The 18159-nt window shown below is 39.6% G+C and overlaps 1 protein-coding gene across 1 annotated transcript in view; it reads left to right on the forward strand.

The window, feature by feature from the left end:
- Positions 1 to 238: 238 nt before the first annotated feature.
- Positions 239 to 18159, forward strand: part of PRKAR2B (protein kinase cAMP-dependent type II regulatory subunit beta) — a 142184-nt gene continuing 124263 nt past the window's right edge. The window contains exon 1 of the mRNA XM_024115970.3: positions 239 to 778. Within this exon, the coding sequence (XP_023971738.1) occupies positions 475 to 778 (304 nt within the window). The 5' untranslated portion in view covers positions 239 to 474. The remainder of the gene's footprint in view (positions 779 to 18159) is intronic.

The following is an 18159-nucleotide window of genomic DNA, read 5'->3' on the forward strand; positions in this document are numbered from 1 at the left end:
ACCCCCGCCGCGACCGCGCCCCTCGCAGCGCGCCCAGCCAGCCAGCCGGCGCCCGCCTGCGTCTTCAGCCCCTCAGCTGTCCGAGCACCCGGCGCCCGCAGGCGGAGGTTGCCATGGTTTCCGGGGGTCACGTGGGGCGCGCCGGCGCCCCCTCCCGCGCTCCGCGGCGGGGCGGGGGCGGGGGCGGGGCGGCCCAGGAAAGGGAGAGGAGCGGCCGCGGTGGGAGCGGGAGGAGCTGGAGATGCTTCCAGCTCTCCCGAGGCCGTGCTCGTTCAGCCGCCGCCGCCGCACGGAGCAGCCGCGCGACGGGAGCCGCGGGCCGGGCCAGCCGGGCCTCCGGGGCCCAGTGCGCCGCGTTCGCAGCGGGTAGCGCAGCCAGCGTCGTCTCCGCTCGCTCGGCGGCCGCGGGGCCCGAGGCCGGTCCGGGGAGGGGGCGAGGGCGGCGCCCGGGCGCCCGTAGGCAGGGGAGGCAGGATGAGCATCGAGATTCCGGCGGGACTGACGGAGCTCCTGCAAGGCTTCACGGTGGAGGTGCTGAGGCACCAGCCCGCGGACCTGCTGGAGTTCGCGCTGCAGCACTTCACGCGCCTGCAGGAGGAGAATGAGCGCAAAGGCGCCGCGCGCTTCGGCCATGAAGGCAGGACCTGGGGGGACGCGGGCGCCGCCGGCGGGGGCGGTACCCCCAGCAGGGGGGTCAACTTCGCCGAGGAGCCCATGCACAGCGGCTCGGAGAACGGCGAGGAGGAGGAGGAGGCCGCGGACGCAGGGGCGTTCAACGGTAAGGACCCGACCCCCGCGCGCCCCCTCCCACCCCCGCCGCTCCCCCTCGGCCCTTCGATCCCACAGCTCGGCTCAGTTACCTCTCCCCGCCTTCCCCACCTTCCCTACCTTCCCTTCGCGCCCACCCCCTCAGCATCCATTTCTGTCTCTCCCGCTCGCCCACCTTCCTACTCCGCGCTCTCGCTGTGCCCTCCCCCTCGTCCCCTCATCTGGAGGTGGGGAGCCCAAAGGTGAGACTTCTCTGCCCACCCGCCCCCTCTCGTCCTGGGCTCGGAGGCAGAGGCCGGCCAGTTTGGGGTGGGCATCTGAGAAACAACTTTCACTGGGGTTGGAGAAAATTCCCTTGACGGATGTCACTGTGCATAAATGAAGCTGGCCCACTTGGCATCATCTTTCAGCCTTTATATTTATTAATGGAGTGTCCAAAGCGAAAAGGCGAGGGGTGTTCAATCGGATTGGCTTTACTGTTGTTAGGAGGGCAGATTCACTAAAAGGAGCATGAAATTGGACCCACGGGGCAGAACAAAATTTATGGTGATAGCTTTGGCATTTTTGGAAACGGTCATCTATTATTTTCCAGTTAAGCAATACCGCGTTGTACTATTTTGGGACACACAACAAAGAATCCCGTTTAGCCTGCAATCCGTGGGGTGTTTGGAATGAGGAAACGGGCTAATGGTTTGCTTTTTATTTAAAACAAATATTGAATGATTTGGTGCCTTAAAAAAAAAAAAGTGTGTGAAAAACACTGTAGGAAGTTCTGAAAGCTTGTCGGTTGTCTTTAGAATGAAAAGCCAGTGAGTAATTGTAAGGACTGTGCCAGATACTGAAGCTAGAAAGAATGAATGGGAAAGAAAAAGGGATTTTCTCAAATAGTTGCTCCTGGCAGGTCCTCCCTCTTCTGCTTATAACCCTCTTTCTCTGACACACGCAGACACACTTACACATTAACAGCCTTCTGTATTTACACAACGTGCCTAAATCCCATCTTTGTGGCATCCCAGGCTAAAATACCCGGGTGTGCAAATGTGCAAGTGCTTTTTCTTTGTGGTGTAAGGCAGCCATGCATTCAGCATCGCACCAGCTTTTATTTATTTACACTTCTTGTGGTTTGTGTGTCCGCAGTGCATTTCATATAATGAAACCATTTTAAAGTGTCATTTCCTTGTATATGTTCCTAGGAAGGTGTTTATTTTCTTTGCAAAATTGTTGAAAAGTGTTATAAAATTAAGGTATTTTTAGCTTGTCTGAAGCAATCACAAAAAGCACTGGAAATTAGTGCTCTCTGAAGATAAAAGGGAAGATTGTTACTTTAAAAATTTTAATTTTGGACTTTGTCGTGTTTTCAGGGGTAGGATAATCATAGTCTTCATTGTTCATTTTGCACAAGAATTTAATCGAATACTTTTCTTATTAGAAATGAGAAAAGGATAAAGAATACATATTTTAAACAGATGGGCAGGAGAAGCCAATGATGAATGACACAGAAGGGGTAGAGACATCTAATATATACTCCTTTTATGCTCCTGAGACACACATGTACACACGAGTACATTCACATGCACACGGACACACACAAAGAAAAAAAAAAGGACTAGTTTCCCAGATTGGAGAAAAGCAAAGACTAAGAGACTTGGTAAAGAACATATATTCGTTCAGTACAATATATTGTTAGTATAACTAAAATATTTTGTTTGTATAATGTTTTTGAAGTACTTTGCATTTATGATTCTGTTTTCTCTTTACAACAATGTAGATTATACACAGAACAGATTCGATTTTTGTTTTGCAATGAAATAAGCCGTTAAGTTCCGAGTGGTAGAGATCATTTTACATGGTTTTATGGTCTCCAAAGCACCTTTATTGTAAAATTACTCAGTGTGAGTTTTACTAAATATTTGTTAACCAATTGCCCTATTTATTCCCCATTCCTACCCCCCCAAAGACTGTTCTGACTGCAACCAATTTGATCATTATCCAGTGCACACATATGCATATACGTATAACAGAAACTTTGGTGATGGTACTTTCCTTTTCTAGGTGTAGTAAAAAATATCTGCTTAGAGTATTTTCTATTCTAATCAGTTCTCTCTTAAATTTTTTTAAAGTAAATTGTGAGACCCCCAGTTTAAAGAGAATTTTAGACTACCAAGGGTTGGCAAACTGTTTTTTAAAGGGCCAGAAAGTAAATACTTTAGGTTTTGTGAGCAATGTATGGTCTCCATCGCATATTCCTCTTCTTTTTTTTTTTTTTTAAAAACTGCCCTTTAAACACATACCCCTTCTGGAGGTTAAGGTTGTACAAAACTGGCCCCAGACCAAGGCCGTAGTTTGCCAACCCTTGGTCAGAGGGGAAGAAAAAGTCAAAATAATGCCATTGCGGGGCGGGGAGGGGGGAAACAATAGGAATGAGCCTATCAGTTTAATGTCTAGATCTAAAAAAGTTCTGGAATATAAAAAATACCAGATACTAGGTAATCCTCCTGTCATAGTAAAGAATTAGAAAAGTAAGTATTAAAGAAGAGTAAAGTACTAGAAGACAAGTCTTAATTTACTGAGACATAGCACAAGACCAAGTGGATCAATCATTCTTAAACTTTTGTGTACATCTCAAGGATGTTTGACTCAGAAATGAACATTACCTGGTACTATTCTTGGAGAGCTTTTTTGAATAGGTTGGGGTGGACATCGGGTTTCTTTTTTTTTTTTTTTACAGACATCCCAGCTCGTTCTGATATCTACAGTTCCCTGACCACACTTTGAGATATATTGGTCAACAGATAATGATGATTATAATATCACTTTCTCTTATTAACAGTTTAAAAATAGCTGCCATTTACTGATATTCACTGTGTGCTATGCACTATCTGAATGTTTTAATTCATTATCCCAGCTTTATAAGAAAGATGAGACTGTCACTTGCCCAATGTTTCACAGCTAGTGTGCTGCAGGGATTGGAACACCTGTGGGCCTGGCTCCATCCCTGTGCTCTTAAGTTCCAGATTTTATCTCTGGAAGGGGGTGGGGCTGGCATCACTTGAGCATCCCTTGTATGTCAAGCTCTACTTGAGGTCCTTAATGTGTTTTATCTTTAAGGCTCAGAAAAATTAACTTGTCCAAGGTCACGCATAGGACTAGTAAGCAGCAGAGCCTGGTTTCTTACTCACATCTCTCTGACCCACGACCATCAGAGGTTTCTCCCTTAATGGAATTTGTATGATGGGCTGACTCACAGGTCACGTTTTCCTGGTTATTTTTCCAGTAATGGTGATAAATTTGCTTTGATTGATGCATACTCACTCTCATGAATCCCTTAGGACAATGTATTTGTCTATGGTATTTGTGAGAGGTTGGGCAAAAAGGCAAGTTTTTGACCGTGAAGCTGGTGCCCATTGACTCACATAGAGGGATCAAGCATATGACCTTGAGCTCATAGTATGGCAGTTGAATCAAGCAAGTGAACCAGGGTTTGGGACCATGGCCATTGATGGCCCTAGGCCAAAAGTCAGATGGGTGAAGGTGGTCTTGACTTCTCTCCTGCCTTTCCAAAGGATCCCTTCCTCTGCTGATTGCTTTCCCATTCCCCTTCTATTCTTTTCTAATTTTATCGCTTGTAATGTTTACTTTCAGTTTGCTGTCAATTCTTGTTAAAAGGGCAACTGTTAGGTGTTAGAATGGCATATGGCGATCCCCTTTCTGGGAACTCTTGAAGTCCTGCAAAAAGCTATAATGGAATCTCTGCCTCCTTCTTCGCCATCCTACAGAAAGCGAATATTACGTGACATGTCTCTTCTGCAAGGGCAGTGTCTCCAGGCTTGGAATTTATTAGGAGGGTTACAGTAAGCCAAAGAGTTGGAATCAGTACCAATTTGCAGTGGAATCTGTGGTAATTAATACAGGCATCATTGTGAGATCTTGTGTTGCTCAATTATTTCTTCAGTGAAATGGCTGAAATTATAAAATGAAGTAAATAAAATTCTCAATTGACAAGTAGTCAGTAACAAATTACATATGGACATATGAAGAGCAGTCAAACTGGAAGAAAAATAAACTAGCGTAAAATATGGAAGACCTAACGTTCTGTATTATGGAAGGCAAAGATCTGGAGTTCAAAGTGGATACACAAGGCAAAATTATAGAACCATAGCTTATAAGCAAGCATGTCAAAGGTATATAAATAGAAATTTAGCATGTAAAATCTGTGACTTAATCCTCTTAAACTCTGATTTACGTCAAATGTTTTTGGAGAACTTTATCTACCTTTGCATTTTTACAGTTTAAGGGGATTGTGGAGACTTTACCAGAGATCCTGAAAATTATGCAAAATATTGGAAAGTTGGAGCTTATGGTGGGAGATTAAGGGAACAAAGGTATTTATCATGAGAGGAAATGGTTGAAAGAGAGTTAAGAGTAACATTCATGTGTCTGAAAAGTTTTCTTAGAGGATTCTGAGCAAATATTCTTCATCTCTGTTATATACAGAATTAGAAGAACTAAGCTTCATTGTAACTTGAAGAATAAAAGTCAGAAATTCATCTGTCTGAAATGGTGTATGTGGTCTTCCAAAAATGAGATGGCAAAGCAGTTGGGGTAATAGATTGACTTTCCAAGAATCTGCTGTGAAAACGTTCTTAAGCTTGTTAGTACTGGGAGTGAAAAAATAGGTTGATCTATATGTTGCATTCATGGCCTAACTGACAGCAGGAAACTGTAGAGAGTAATAATCATAGCTTTGAAGGAGTGTTGCTTTGGCCAATTTTTTAGGCTCACTTCTGTGGGCCCTTATTTAAGAACTTGCTCTCTCGATGGCTGTTAGAGACTGTTGTGGGACAAAGCAGCCAATCCTTAGCTGTTGCCTCCTACTTCATGTAGCTGTCAGCATAAGACTAAAGAAAGACATTTATTCTAGCGGTGGTACTTATGCAATAGACTGAAAGTTAAAATATCTTTTTAATATATTATGAAACTCTTAAATCCATTTAATCAGTTTGAAAAACGTTCATGGAAGTCAGTTGTGGGGGGTTAACTTTAAATTCAGACAACATCTATTTTCTTTTATGTATGAGGCGCTGCGTGAGGCATGTTGACATGTTATCATAGTAACAGTGCCTGCCCCATGAAGTTGTTAGCGAGGATAAATGGAGTAATATTGGCAAGGTCCTTAGGATAGTGCACCCAGCAAGCGTTGATTACCTGTTAAACAAATGATCTCATTTATAAGAAGTATTCCAGAAATGTGTTCTTTCTGAGTAGCAATTTCATTGTGCTTGGTCGAGATGAATCTAACGTTTGCACTTTATAGAAAGATGAAGTAGGAAATGAGCTTGCTGGGCAGTTCCTCTTAGGATTTAATGTGAAGTTATGTTGCATAGTAATAAAACCAACATCCTTTCAGCTGATAATTTGTAGCTAAGCACACCAGGATTTTGTCATTAATGAGACTTTGTGGTCTTTGGCTATTACAAATTTATATAGTAGTTTTAAATCCTCCTGAAGTGGATTACATCCTTCATGACAATGGCTAAAATGTTGAAGCCATTATTTTATTTATGAGCTTAAAACAGTAACGGTAGAGAAGATTTTAAAAATATTTTGAGTTATAGATGGTAATTGTGATTTTTCAAAGAAGAACGGTTAAGAACATTATTCATTTTAATAGTAGTATTAAATGGATTGCTTTAGGGATTGAAATTGGGAAATCAAAGGATTTTGAAAGAGTGTCCTTTCTCAAACTCTTATCCATCTATTACTTTAAACTTTAGGAAGAGGGAGGGAGGTGAGGGATGGAGGGATGGGAAGAGAGAGGGAAGGTGGAAGAGAGGAGTAAAATTAGTTGGAACTTGTGAAGGGTTCTTTGAGTAACTTACACCTTTTCTGAAGGGATGGCAGAGAATGAAAATACCTAAACAAAAATGGAAGCACTGGATACTTTCATATCTTAAAAATCAAACTCTTTAGCTATTATTTTATGTAAGAGCGTTATAAGCCTTCCATCTGAAGACATGTAAGTAAGCTTTCCATTTGAGGTCGCACATAAAGCGATGTACTGTGTCTGGGTGAGACGGTAAAAGTTAATGGTTGTTTATTGTTGCAAATCTCACTCCATGGATTCCAGTAAATTTCCAGCTGTCAATGTTTTGTTCATAGCTGCATCAAAAAACAAATGTGTTTCTCTTTCAGCTATACTAACAAGAGACCTTTGAAATTGTCAAGGAGGAGTTTATTTGTGATCCATTAAAAAAACCATTTAATGAGAGTAGTAGCAATAGAGAAGCACTGCGGTGGAGGTTGGGGTTGATGGGGGCCAGGGGTTCAGCGAAGGTGATTGAATGACTGACCTTGGGGTCTGCCTTAGCATTATCAAGAGTCACAGAGTAAAGGGGCCGAGACCTGGGTTAGCCAATGAGGAGGAAGAATGTGTCTAAGTTGGGAGATAGGATGCTGTGCTCATTCACTCACTGCAGACATATTTATAGAGAGCCAACGCCTTCCTTTTTTTCCTTTTTAAGAAAAAAGAAATAATTATTCTCTTAAGTTTACCATCTCTAGACTTCTTAAGAAACAATCCTTTTGTCAGAGACTGTCTCATAGATAGAATATGTTGTCTATTTCACGTAACAGATGGAGCAGAGAGACGTTCCTTGCCCAGCTCTAGTCTGCTTTGGTCTTTTTGTTCATAGAATTATCACAATTTGTGTGCTGTTTATATTAACTTTCGTACTATGAATCCTTTCTGTCTTCCATCAGGGTGATAGATAAGGTCTAAAAGTCTAGGCTAAAGAGAAGTACTTTTGTTCTTTTGCCTTCAGAATTACCAATTTTTTTTTTCTCTTTGATTTTTTTCATTGAGGTGAAATCTAGTATTAGGTTTTATTTTTGTATCAATTGCTTAAGAAGAGACAATGGGAAAGAAAAAAGAGTGCAGTGACTTTTCTGAGGTGGATGAGTTATTGTCATCGTGTTCTTGGTCCTGTTCTTATTGTCCTTCCGCCTTATCCTTGCCGTTTAGTTGTGGTTGGGTTGGTCCCAAAACCCCAGATAAAAAACCTCACTGTGATACTGATCATTATCTTTATTTTATGGGAGTGAGTTTTTGTGTTTCGGAAATTCAAAATGACTCAGACTGTTCCATTATGTAATTATTTTGTGGAAAGAATTTGAGCTAAAATTTTCAGGTCATGGCTTACATGAAAACAAAACAATCTAAGAAAATCAGAAATATAAACACAGTTGGTGTAACATTTATAAATGTTTCAGCAATAGGCTCTGCCATGTGTAGCTTAATATGTTTGGAAACTAAAAAAAAAAAACCATCATTCCAGTTGCTACTGTTTAAAAAATGTTTCTGTGTTTTAAAAAAAGACAAAAGGTCAAAATATAAACACATGTTCTACATAAAAGTGAAGCCAAGAAGATACACTGTATGCAGTGATTCCGATATCCCTTTGGCTGGGGACTGACACTGTTTAATTTACATTAGCTGTTGTTCCAAGACAAAATAGTTCATGCGAGTGATATTGAGGGGAATTTTTTTTTTTTTTGGATAAAAATGAAGGAAAAAGATTCCATTCGCTTAAATACATTTTTAGTTAGACTCAAAAAGCATCTTTCCAAAAGGTTCTGAATTAAAACATGACTCAGCTGTTTCATTTCAGTTGCTATAGAAAGCTAATGTTTGTTAAATGATATTCTTTTTATTTAATCATTGTTAACTTTTTTGGCTGCTTAAGTGCCAGACGCTGAATAAGGCTATTTATACATATCATTCAGCCCTCCCCAAAGTAAGTGGTAGAGTCGGGATTTGAACCTGACAGTCTGAGTTCAGAGCCGATCTCCTTAACCATGGTACACAGACTTCATTAAAGCAGTAACATGGTTGAAAAGAACCACCTATCAAAAAATAAGCTTCCAACTTTTCCTTCTAAAAATTTACAGCCTAGCCCAGCATTGATCTTTCCCTTTTACAATTTTTTTCCATCTATTCTATGCAAATTAGCACTTGGTATACTTTTTTTTTTTTTTTTAAAGAGAACCTTTATTTTATTTTAATTTGGCCGCACCATGCAGCTTGCGGGATCTTAGTTCCCTGAGCAGGGATCAAACCCAGGCCCTCGGCGGTGGAAGTGCGGAGTCCTAACCACTGGACCGCAAGGGAAGTCCCAGCACTTCATATACTTTAGAAACTCAATAAAATGTTTATTTTAAAAATGAACACCTCATATACTGAGCTGTTTAATTCTCAAAACCTTTTTGATTATGTACAGTCATTAGCAAAATATATTTGAGTATACACATCCCATGTATGTTTTTATAAATTTCGTACATGTACCAGTATATTAACTTACTATGTATATGAGAAAGCATCCCACGGTATAAATTTTGAAAGGGAGAAGTAACAAGTAATTGTAAGCAAGTTCTAATTTTTACTACACCCTAAATGATTGCCTTATACTCTGCCTTGGGGTGCATGACCCCATTTTGGATACCACAATCCTAACAATAGAACTTAACCCATACTCTATTAATATGTAAGCTAGCTGTAGTAAACTTTGGCTTACTCTTTTAAGCTCCTGGATTATAAAGGACCTGCAGGTAGGCAGGGTCCCAGTGTCTGTGTGTCTTTTTTAATAGACATTCAGTAGGTAAGTTAATTGTTTGACTCAGCCGAACTTTGGCAGAATAAAGAGGAAAATTCTATCTTATAAAAAGGAAATAAAATTATGTTACCTGACAGGTAAGATCTAGGCTTTTTCTTTTAAATCTGTATTCCTGTCTGTACCTTGAACTTCAGCCTCGATTATAGAGTACTAATGTCCTTGGTGCACATGTTGGGGATGTGACAAACAGAATCATACCATGTTACAGCTGTTTAGTTAAGTTTAGTCATGCAAGTGCCAATCAGAATTAGAAGAAAATCTAAAGTTTAAAATAGTTTAAAAGATTAGGACCAGGCAACATGCTAAGGAAAAAAATAAAATAAAATAGTTTAAAAGAAATGCAGTTACATAGGGGATCTGAGGAAGGCCATCTCTGGAGATGACAGTTGGTTAGGAGGAAGCCTCTTCACTATCTCCCTTTTTGTAACTTTTGAAAAAAACCTTGTCATATACTTGTATTACCTGTTAAATACATTTTAAGTGAAAAAAGAAAGAAAGAAAGAAAGAAAGGCGATTCTTTTATAAACGTCCGGTGGGTAGTAGATAAAACACTATAGAGGCACACAGTATGGTTCGAAATTGATGTAGCCAAATATTCTTGCCTAAGTTATTCTCTTGGTCCTGGGTACCCAGTCCTCTTTCCTTAACTTTCTGCCAAATCCCAGTTTTTCTCCAAAGGTTAGCTTACAGTTCACCCTACCAGAAAATCCTTACGAGATTCTCTGGTTGGCATGAATGGTGTCAAAATGGCAGGATGAACGTGCCCTACTTCAGAGTAAGCTTGGCGGATGTCACATGTGCCTGGCACAGGCAGGCACGGAAACACAGGAATAAGCTCCCTCCCTCCAAGACCTTCCTGCACGCATCTCACTTGGCCCACAGAAGGTGCTCAAATACACTTTAAATTAACCTCAAATTGAATACTGAATGTCTCATAATAGTAAATATCTATAAGTGTATATTTCTAAAGTGATTGAAACCTTCCTGGGCGCATAAATATTAAAAATAGCCTCCTGATAATCCTTTATATTGATGCATTTTAAAATGTTTTCATGAAATATAAAAGCCTTAGCCTGTGTTCAGTTTCATAGGTTTAGACTTCATTATATTAAAAAAAAAAGTGGCATATTATATTTTGGCCTGATATTTGATCACCCTGCCACATGCAAAGAACGCAAGCGCCCAGGCTCGCCTTGCGGGTGAGGATTGCACATTCTCCTCGAGGAGACGTTCTGACCCCCCTAAACTTCCCGTGTCACTGCTTCTGCGAGCCCTGTGTTAAATCCCAAATGCATCTGTTGCCCTGAACCTGCTTTGTCCTGTTTTCTCTCTCCATCTTGCCTCATTTCCTGCCACCTTGAAAGCAGGCTGTCTTCCTCCCTTTATTGCATGAATCCTGCTCACCGCCGCCCCCCCCCCGCCCCCTGAGGTGAGCCCTTTGGAGCCCTCCACTTTTAACTGTAGCTCCAGCGCAGACCTCTCGCCTTCAGATTTAGGTTGACATATCTCCCTGCTTAGCAGCCACCTCTGCTTGCAACTTCTTCAGGCACCTCCAGATAATTTTGTCCTAAACTGAATGTGTTATCATCTACCTGTATTATTATTCTTTCCTACTCATGGTACTTTTTTCCCCACCACTAATTTGATAAACACAGTCAATAGGGCCCCTTTCCTCTGCCTCCTACTTCTTAAACCTGGTAGTTTATGGAAAACAAACAAAACAGATTGCTTTTATTGCTGAAAATTTTTAAGTAGTGCTGAAAGATCAGAAACACTGGAAACTTTTTACAAATATGACTTCACTTTGGCATAGGCTCTAGGTTTGAATACTGACTCTGCCATTTATAACTTTTGGAACCTCAAACAAGTTACTTTACCATCTGTGCCTCAGTTTCCCCATCTGTGAAATGGGAATGATGGTAGTACTTACCTCAGAGGGTTCTGATAAGAATAAATGAGTTGACAACGTGCGGCATATACTAAGCCTTATGTATGGGTTTGTTAAAAAACAAAGAGAGGAAGGAAGGAAGAGAGGAAGGGCAAGTTTTAGAAGTTAGAACCTGACAGTTTTTAAAAATGAAGTTTGATTTGAAATGTAAGAAACTAGAGATTGCTTTCAAGGCAGTGTAGTAATAGTCCTTAAAGAAAATGTTATTAATGAAAAATATAAAAGTAAAGTCTTCAGATCTTTCAGCTAAGTGTTTCAAATGTTTAAAAAAAACCCTGCTCTTTTAAGTCTCAAGTCCTCCTTTAATTCCTTTGAAATGCAAGGAAAATAGTCTGACTTAAAAAAAATAAGGTTAAAAAAAAGCAACGGATAAAGCTTTGCTTTGTTTTCACACCATCTTCTCCCTTGAGAATCAGTGTTTAACTGGTAGAATAAATAAATTTGTGTGTGCAAAATCTCCAAGTTTATGGTTTTATTCAAGTTTTAATAAGTTATTTTAAAACTTTAAGTAGGGGTATTGAAAATAATTACTTAATTTAAATGAGGCAGTTGCTTATAGTAAAAAACATGAATATGTGCCTGAAATATAAATTAATTGGAAAAAATTGGTTGTATTAACTTGACAGCTTGTTGCCATTTCCTCATGTCATAATATTTATGGAACTAAGCTCATGGTGGGAGAAACTTTTATACCTAAGTTTTACATTAGAATGTGGTTTTATTCTGAAAACCCATCATTCTGTACTTGCTCCATTACAAATTGCTATCTTAATAGATTTCAAAAAAAAAAAAAAAAAGACAGTTCCTTTGGATAACTTTGCTTTTACACAGAGTTATTCACAGGTCTTTGATTTTTTTCTTTTTTTAAGGTGTCATTGATTTTTTAAAGTTAGTTTTTTTTTTTTTTTTAATTTTATTTTTGGCTGCATTGGGTCTTTGTTGCTGTGCATGGGCTTTCTCTAGTTGCAGCACACTGGCTTCTCATTGTGGTGGCTTCTTGTTGTGGAGCACAGGCTCTAGGTGCGTGGGCTTCAGTAGTTGTGGCACGTGGGCTCAGTAGTTGTGGCTCGTGGGCTGTAGAGCGCAGGCTCAGTAGTTGTGACGCACGGGCGTAGTTGCTCCGTGGCATGTGGGATCTTCCCGGACCAGGGCTCGACCACGTGTCCCCTGCATTGGCATGCAGATTCTTAACCACTGTGCCACCAGGGAAGTCCTTGATATCTTATTTGACTGTCATTAACAACAGTTTACCAACTAAGCAATATTATGATCTTTGATTCCTCATAATACCTTAAAATAATTTCCTTATAATTTCCTAAAAAGAATTCAAAAGGTATTTTAGTGTTCAGATTTTAAGGAAAACGCATTTGCAGAAAGGATATTTTGTGAAATATATTTTAGGAGCACATTTAGCATTAAAAGGGTACAAGGCTTCAGTTATGCAAGATGAATGAGTTCTGGGATCTAATGTATATAGCATGGTGACAGTTAACAATACTGTATTGTATACTTGAAATTTGCTGAGAGGATAGATCTTAAGTTAAATCTTAACACACACACACACACACACACACACACACACACACACACACAGAGTGGTGACTGTAGAGGTGATGGTTAAATTATTTAACTTGATCGGGATGATCTTTTCACAGTGTATACATATATCAAAACATCAAGTTGCACACCTTAAATATATGCAGTTTTTATATGTCAAAGGTAATAAAGTAAAAAAAAAAAAAAAAAAGCAGTGTGAATTAATCTGGTTGGGCTGATAGTATTGAGTATACTGAGAGATTTTTATCTCCGAAACCAAGCAGAGCAGAAATTTTCTTTCCCTCTCTCCCTCTTTTCTTTTTAAAAAATTATGAAATATTTCCAATATACAGAAATGAACAGACACTAAATAGGGAACATTCACATGAGCCACCCCCTGTCTCTAACAGATTTTAACACTTCAGTTTTTTTACTTTGAAGAAAATATCACATGTACAGTAGGAGTCTCCTTGTGTTACCCCTCTCTTATCCCGTTCTCTTAACTCCTTCTCCATAGATAACCACCACTGTGATGAATTTGGTGTTTATACTTCCTATATATGTTTTTGTAATCTTACTACAAAGGCATTTATTCATAGATTAGAAATAATGATATTTTGCATGTATTCAAAGTTCATATAAATTGTGCCACTTATGAAAGTTTCATTTATGTAATTTATCATCCTTCAGCTTGTTTTTGAGAACAGTGTTTGAGATCATGTTTCATTGATTCATGTAGCTCTTATTCATTTTTTAAAAACTCCTATTAGTATACCCTTATATAAGTAGACACTTTATCCATTCTTTGATAAATACTTTGCTTGCTTTTAACTATTTGTTATTACAGTGCTGCAGTGAGCATAACGTGTGTGTGTGTGTGTGTGCATGTATGTGTATTATGCAAATGTACTAGAGTTTTTTTAAGTGTGAGGACCCCTGGAGAACCATTCATCTCCCACTCCTTGACTTTTTCAGGGACTCTATGGAGTGAAAACTATAATAATAATAATAAGTTCTTTGCCCTTTCCCCCTGCCCTCCCATTCTCTCAGAAGTATATAGTGGAGTTTTTCAGAGGCTGCATAATGTATGATATTGCAACAGATTGAATGCAGAAGCAGATATGAGAACACAACTGTCTTCTATTATACTAGATTTGCAGAAAGGTAAAACAGTCATTCTTCTTATTTTTGTTTGTTTTGGAAAATATCATTATTTTCCATAAAAATGTTATTTATCGTAACACATAATTGTCTTGTTAATTTTAAGTGAAATAATATTTTTAAAATAATTTTAATTTCCTATACACTATATATTGATGACCATAACCCATATAAACAAATAATTTTTAAGAGTGTAAAGAGGTTTTGAGACCACAGAGTTTGAGGACTGCACTTCTAGGGTATATACCTAAGCGTAGAAAGGCTGGTTGTAGGGAATGCCCAGCTTTCACTGCACGTCATACTGCCATATTTGCAAAGATTTTATACTACTTTATACTCTCAGCAGTAGTATAAGAGTTCTTGGTTCTCCACATTCAAGCGACCATTTGATATTGTCAGATTTTAACCAGCTTTGCCAATAAGACCTGTTAAATTGGAATCTCATTGTAAATTGAATATGCTTTTCCCTGATTACTAGTGATCTTGATCTTTTTAATCTTCATTGATCATATCTCTAGTTCATCTTCTGTGAAAAAAGGTTTTTTTCTTGTCATTTTTCCTGATTGTGTTGTTCTTACTGATATGTAGGAGTGTCTCCTCCCCTCCCCTCCCCTCCCCTCCCCTCCCCCATTCTGGTTACTAATCCTTTGTTGGCAACATGCATTGAAAAAACTCTTCTCCCAGTTTTGGGCTTGTCTTTTCATTTTGTTTATGTAGGTTGAACAGAATTTCCTTTGCTTTCTCTTCCAGTGTTATTGAGATGTAATCGACATACAGCACTGTACAAGTTTAAGGTGTACAGCATAATGATCTGACTTAAGTACATCATGAAATGATGACCGCTATAGGTTTAGTGAACATCCATCATCTCATATAGATGTAAAAGAAAAAGAAAAATGTATTTTTTCCTTGTGATGAGAACTCTTAGGATTTACTCTCTTAACAACTTCCATATGTAGCACACAGCAGTGTTGATTATATTAATCACATTGTACATTACATCCCTAGTACTTATTTATCCTATAACTGGAAATTTATACCATTTGACCATCTTCATCCAGTTGCCCATCCCCTCAACCCTTGCCTCTGGTAACCACAAATCTGATCTCTTTTTCTATGAGTTAATTTATTTGTTTGTTGAAGTATAATGGACCTACAACACTATGTTAGTTCCTGGTGCACAACATAGTGATTCAGTATTTGTATACATTGCAGAATGATTACCATGATAAGTCTAGTTACCATCCGTTGCCATACAAAGATATTACATTTTTATTGACTATATTCCCCATGCTGTACATTTCATCCCCATGTTTTGTAAATGGAAGCTTGTACCTCTTAATTTCCCTCACCTATTTCACTCTTTTCATTCATGTTCATACCATTTCACTCAAGAACAGAATTTCCTGATTTTATTGTAGCCTAACATTAATCCCTTCCTTTATACTTATACTTTTTTGTGCCTTAAGGAATCTATCTCTACCTTGAATTAAAAAGATAAGCTCTTCATTTTTTTGTAAAAATGAAAGTCTTGAGTTTCACACTTAAGGTTTTAATCCATCTATAATTTATTTTTGTGCCTGGTATGAGATGAGAATCTCATTTCATTTTTTAAAAATATGCATCATTTATTGACTTTTTTCCCCCACTGATTTTTAAACATCAATTTTGCATTTTTATGTGAAGGTACTTACAGTCTGTTCTGTTCTGTTGGTTTGTCCATTCTTTCATTACTCTCTCTTTCTCCTAATATGACTTTATATGGTCCTGATATGTGGTAAGTAAGTACATCCACCTTATTTTTCTTCAGAATTGTTTAACTATTCATGGGCTTTTATTATTCCACAGAACTTTTAGGATAAGCTTCTTCAATGATGTGAAAAACTTTATTAGGTGTTTGTTGGAATTTATAAACAAATTTGGAGACATAAGTATTCCGTGAACATTGCATATCTCCATTTATCCAGTCTTCCTTTCATTTCTTCAGTGTTTATCATTTTCTCCATAAAGGATTTTCTTGTCTTTTCTTAGTTTTATTTCTAAGTAACATATTGTTTTTTTTTGTTATTATAATTGGGATATTTTTCTATTACATATTCTAATTAGTTGTTACTGAGAATATATAAAAAGAACTGTTAAAACTCAATAACAAAAAGCCCCTAATGGAACTGAGCAAAAGACCTAAACAGTTTAATAAAGAAGACATAAAAGAAGATGGTCATGCGGGAAGATGTGGAGTTAGTGTCTCCCCACAACTAGGGCGCCTGCCGGCCCATGGTGGGGTACTCTGACGCCCAAGGAGACGGGAAGAACCCCAAAGTGAACCGGTAGGATGTAGGGGGACTGAGGGGAAAGGAGAAGTGGAGGCCAGACGGGATCGGCACCCTTGAGGCTGGGAAGGTGAGGAGAGGCAGGCGGGAGGGACTCTCCAGGAAGAGCGGGAGAGGAGCGGAGGGCAATTGCCCGGCCCACTCGGGCCGGGGAGCCTGCTGAGCTCCCAGGCTGGTATCCCCCCTCCAAACCCCCCTTCCAGGCCGCATGGGTCCTGGAGGCATAGGAGGGAGGCAAGGGAGATCAGGAGAGGCAGGTGGGAGGGGCCCTCCTAGACTGGAGGAGCAGGAGAGGAGAGGAGGGCATTTGCCCCACCCACTAGAGCCCAGGAAGCCTGCTGGACTCCCAGGTGAGGTCCGCTGCCCTCTGAGACCAGGGGTGGGGGGCACACCTGGGCCCCTTCTGTTCCTTGAGCCTAAGACCTGCCCCCCACAACCCCCAGAGCCTTTTCCAGCCCTGTGGGTCCTGAGCATTGGCCCTGCCCACCACCCAAACCTCGCGCTTGCTTAGGCCCCGCCCTCCACAGCCCAGGCCTTCCCCACCCACCTTTTTTAAAATTCTCCCTCCTCTTTTTTACTATTGTGGTACTGATGTACCTTCTGGTTGTTAATTCATCCATATTTTTATTTTTATATTCTTCCTAACATGTCTGTTAGTTTCCTAGTCTAATTTTTTTGTTTGTTGTTTTTTGTTTGTTTTTTTTGCTGCCCCAGGTGGCTTGCAGGATCTTGGTTTACAATCCCAGGGTCAGGCCGAAGCTCCTGTGGTGGGAGCTCCGAGTCTGAACCACTGGACTAACAGAGAACCTCAGACCCCAGGGAATATTCATCAGAGTGAGGTCTCATGGAGTTCCTCATCTCAGCACCAAGACCCAGTTCTACCCAATAGCCTACAAACCCTAGTGTTACACGCCTCAGGCCAAACAACCAGTAAGGCAAGAACACAATCCCACTCATTAAAAAAAAAAAAAAAAAAAGACACAGCAAGAAAATACATCACAGATGAAGGAGCAAGGTAAAAACCTACAAGACCAAATAAATGAAGAGGAAATAGGCAATCTTCCTGAAAAAGAATTCAGAGTAATGATAGTAAAGATGATCCATAATCGTGGAAATAGAATGGAGGCATGGATTAAGAAAATACAAAAAATGTTTAACAAATATCTAGAAGAACTAAAGAACAAACAAACAGAGATGAACAACACTAGGAAAAATCAATAACAGAATAACTGAGGCAGAAGAACGGATAAGTGAGCTGGAAGACAAAATGGTGGAAATAACTGCTGAGGAGCAGAAATGAAAAGAATTGAGGACAGTTTCAGAGACCTCTGGGAAAACACTGAACACACCAACATTCAAATTCTAGGGGTCCCAGAAGAAAAAGAGAAAAAGAAAGGGTCTGAGAAAATATTTGAAGAGATTATAGTCAAAAACTTCCCCATCATGGGAAAGAAAATAGTCAACCAAGTCCAGGAAGCACAGAGAGTCCCATACAGGATAAACCCTAGGAAAAACACACCAAGACACATATTAATCAAACTAACAAAAATTAAATTCAAACAAAAAATATTAAAAGCAGCAAGGGAGAAACAAAAAATAACATTCAAAGGAATCCCCAAGGTTATCAGCTGATTTTTCAGTGGAAACTCTGCAGGCCAGAAGGGAGTGGCAGGATATACTTAAAGTGATGAAAGAGAAAAACCTACAACCAAGATTACTCTACCCAGCAAGGATCTCATTCAGATTC

Source organism: Physeter macrocephalus, chromosome 5 (genome assembly GCF_002837175.3).
Source record: "Physeter macrocephalus isolate SW-GA chromosome 5, ASM283717v5, whole genome shotgun sequence".
In the NCBI taxonomy this organism is placed as follows: domain Eukaryota; kingdom Metazoa; phylum Chordata; class Mammalia; order Artiodactyla; family Physeteridae; genus Physeter; species Physeter macrocephalus.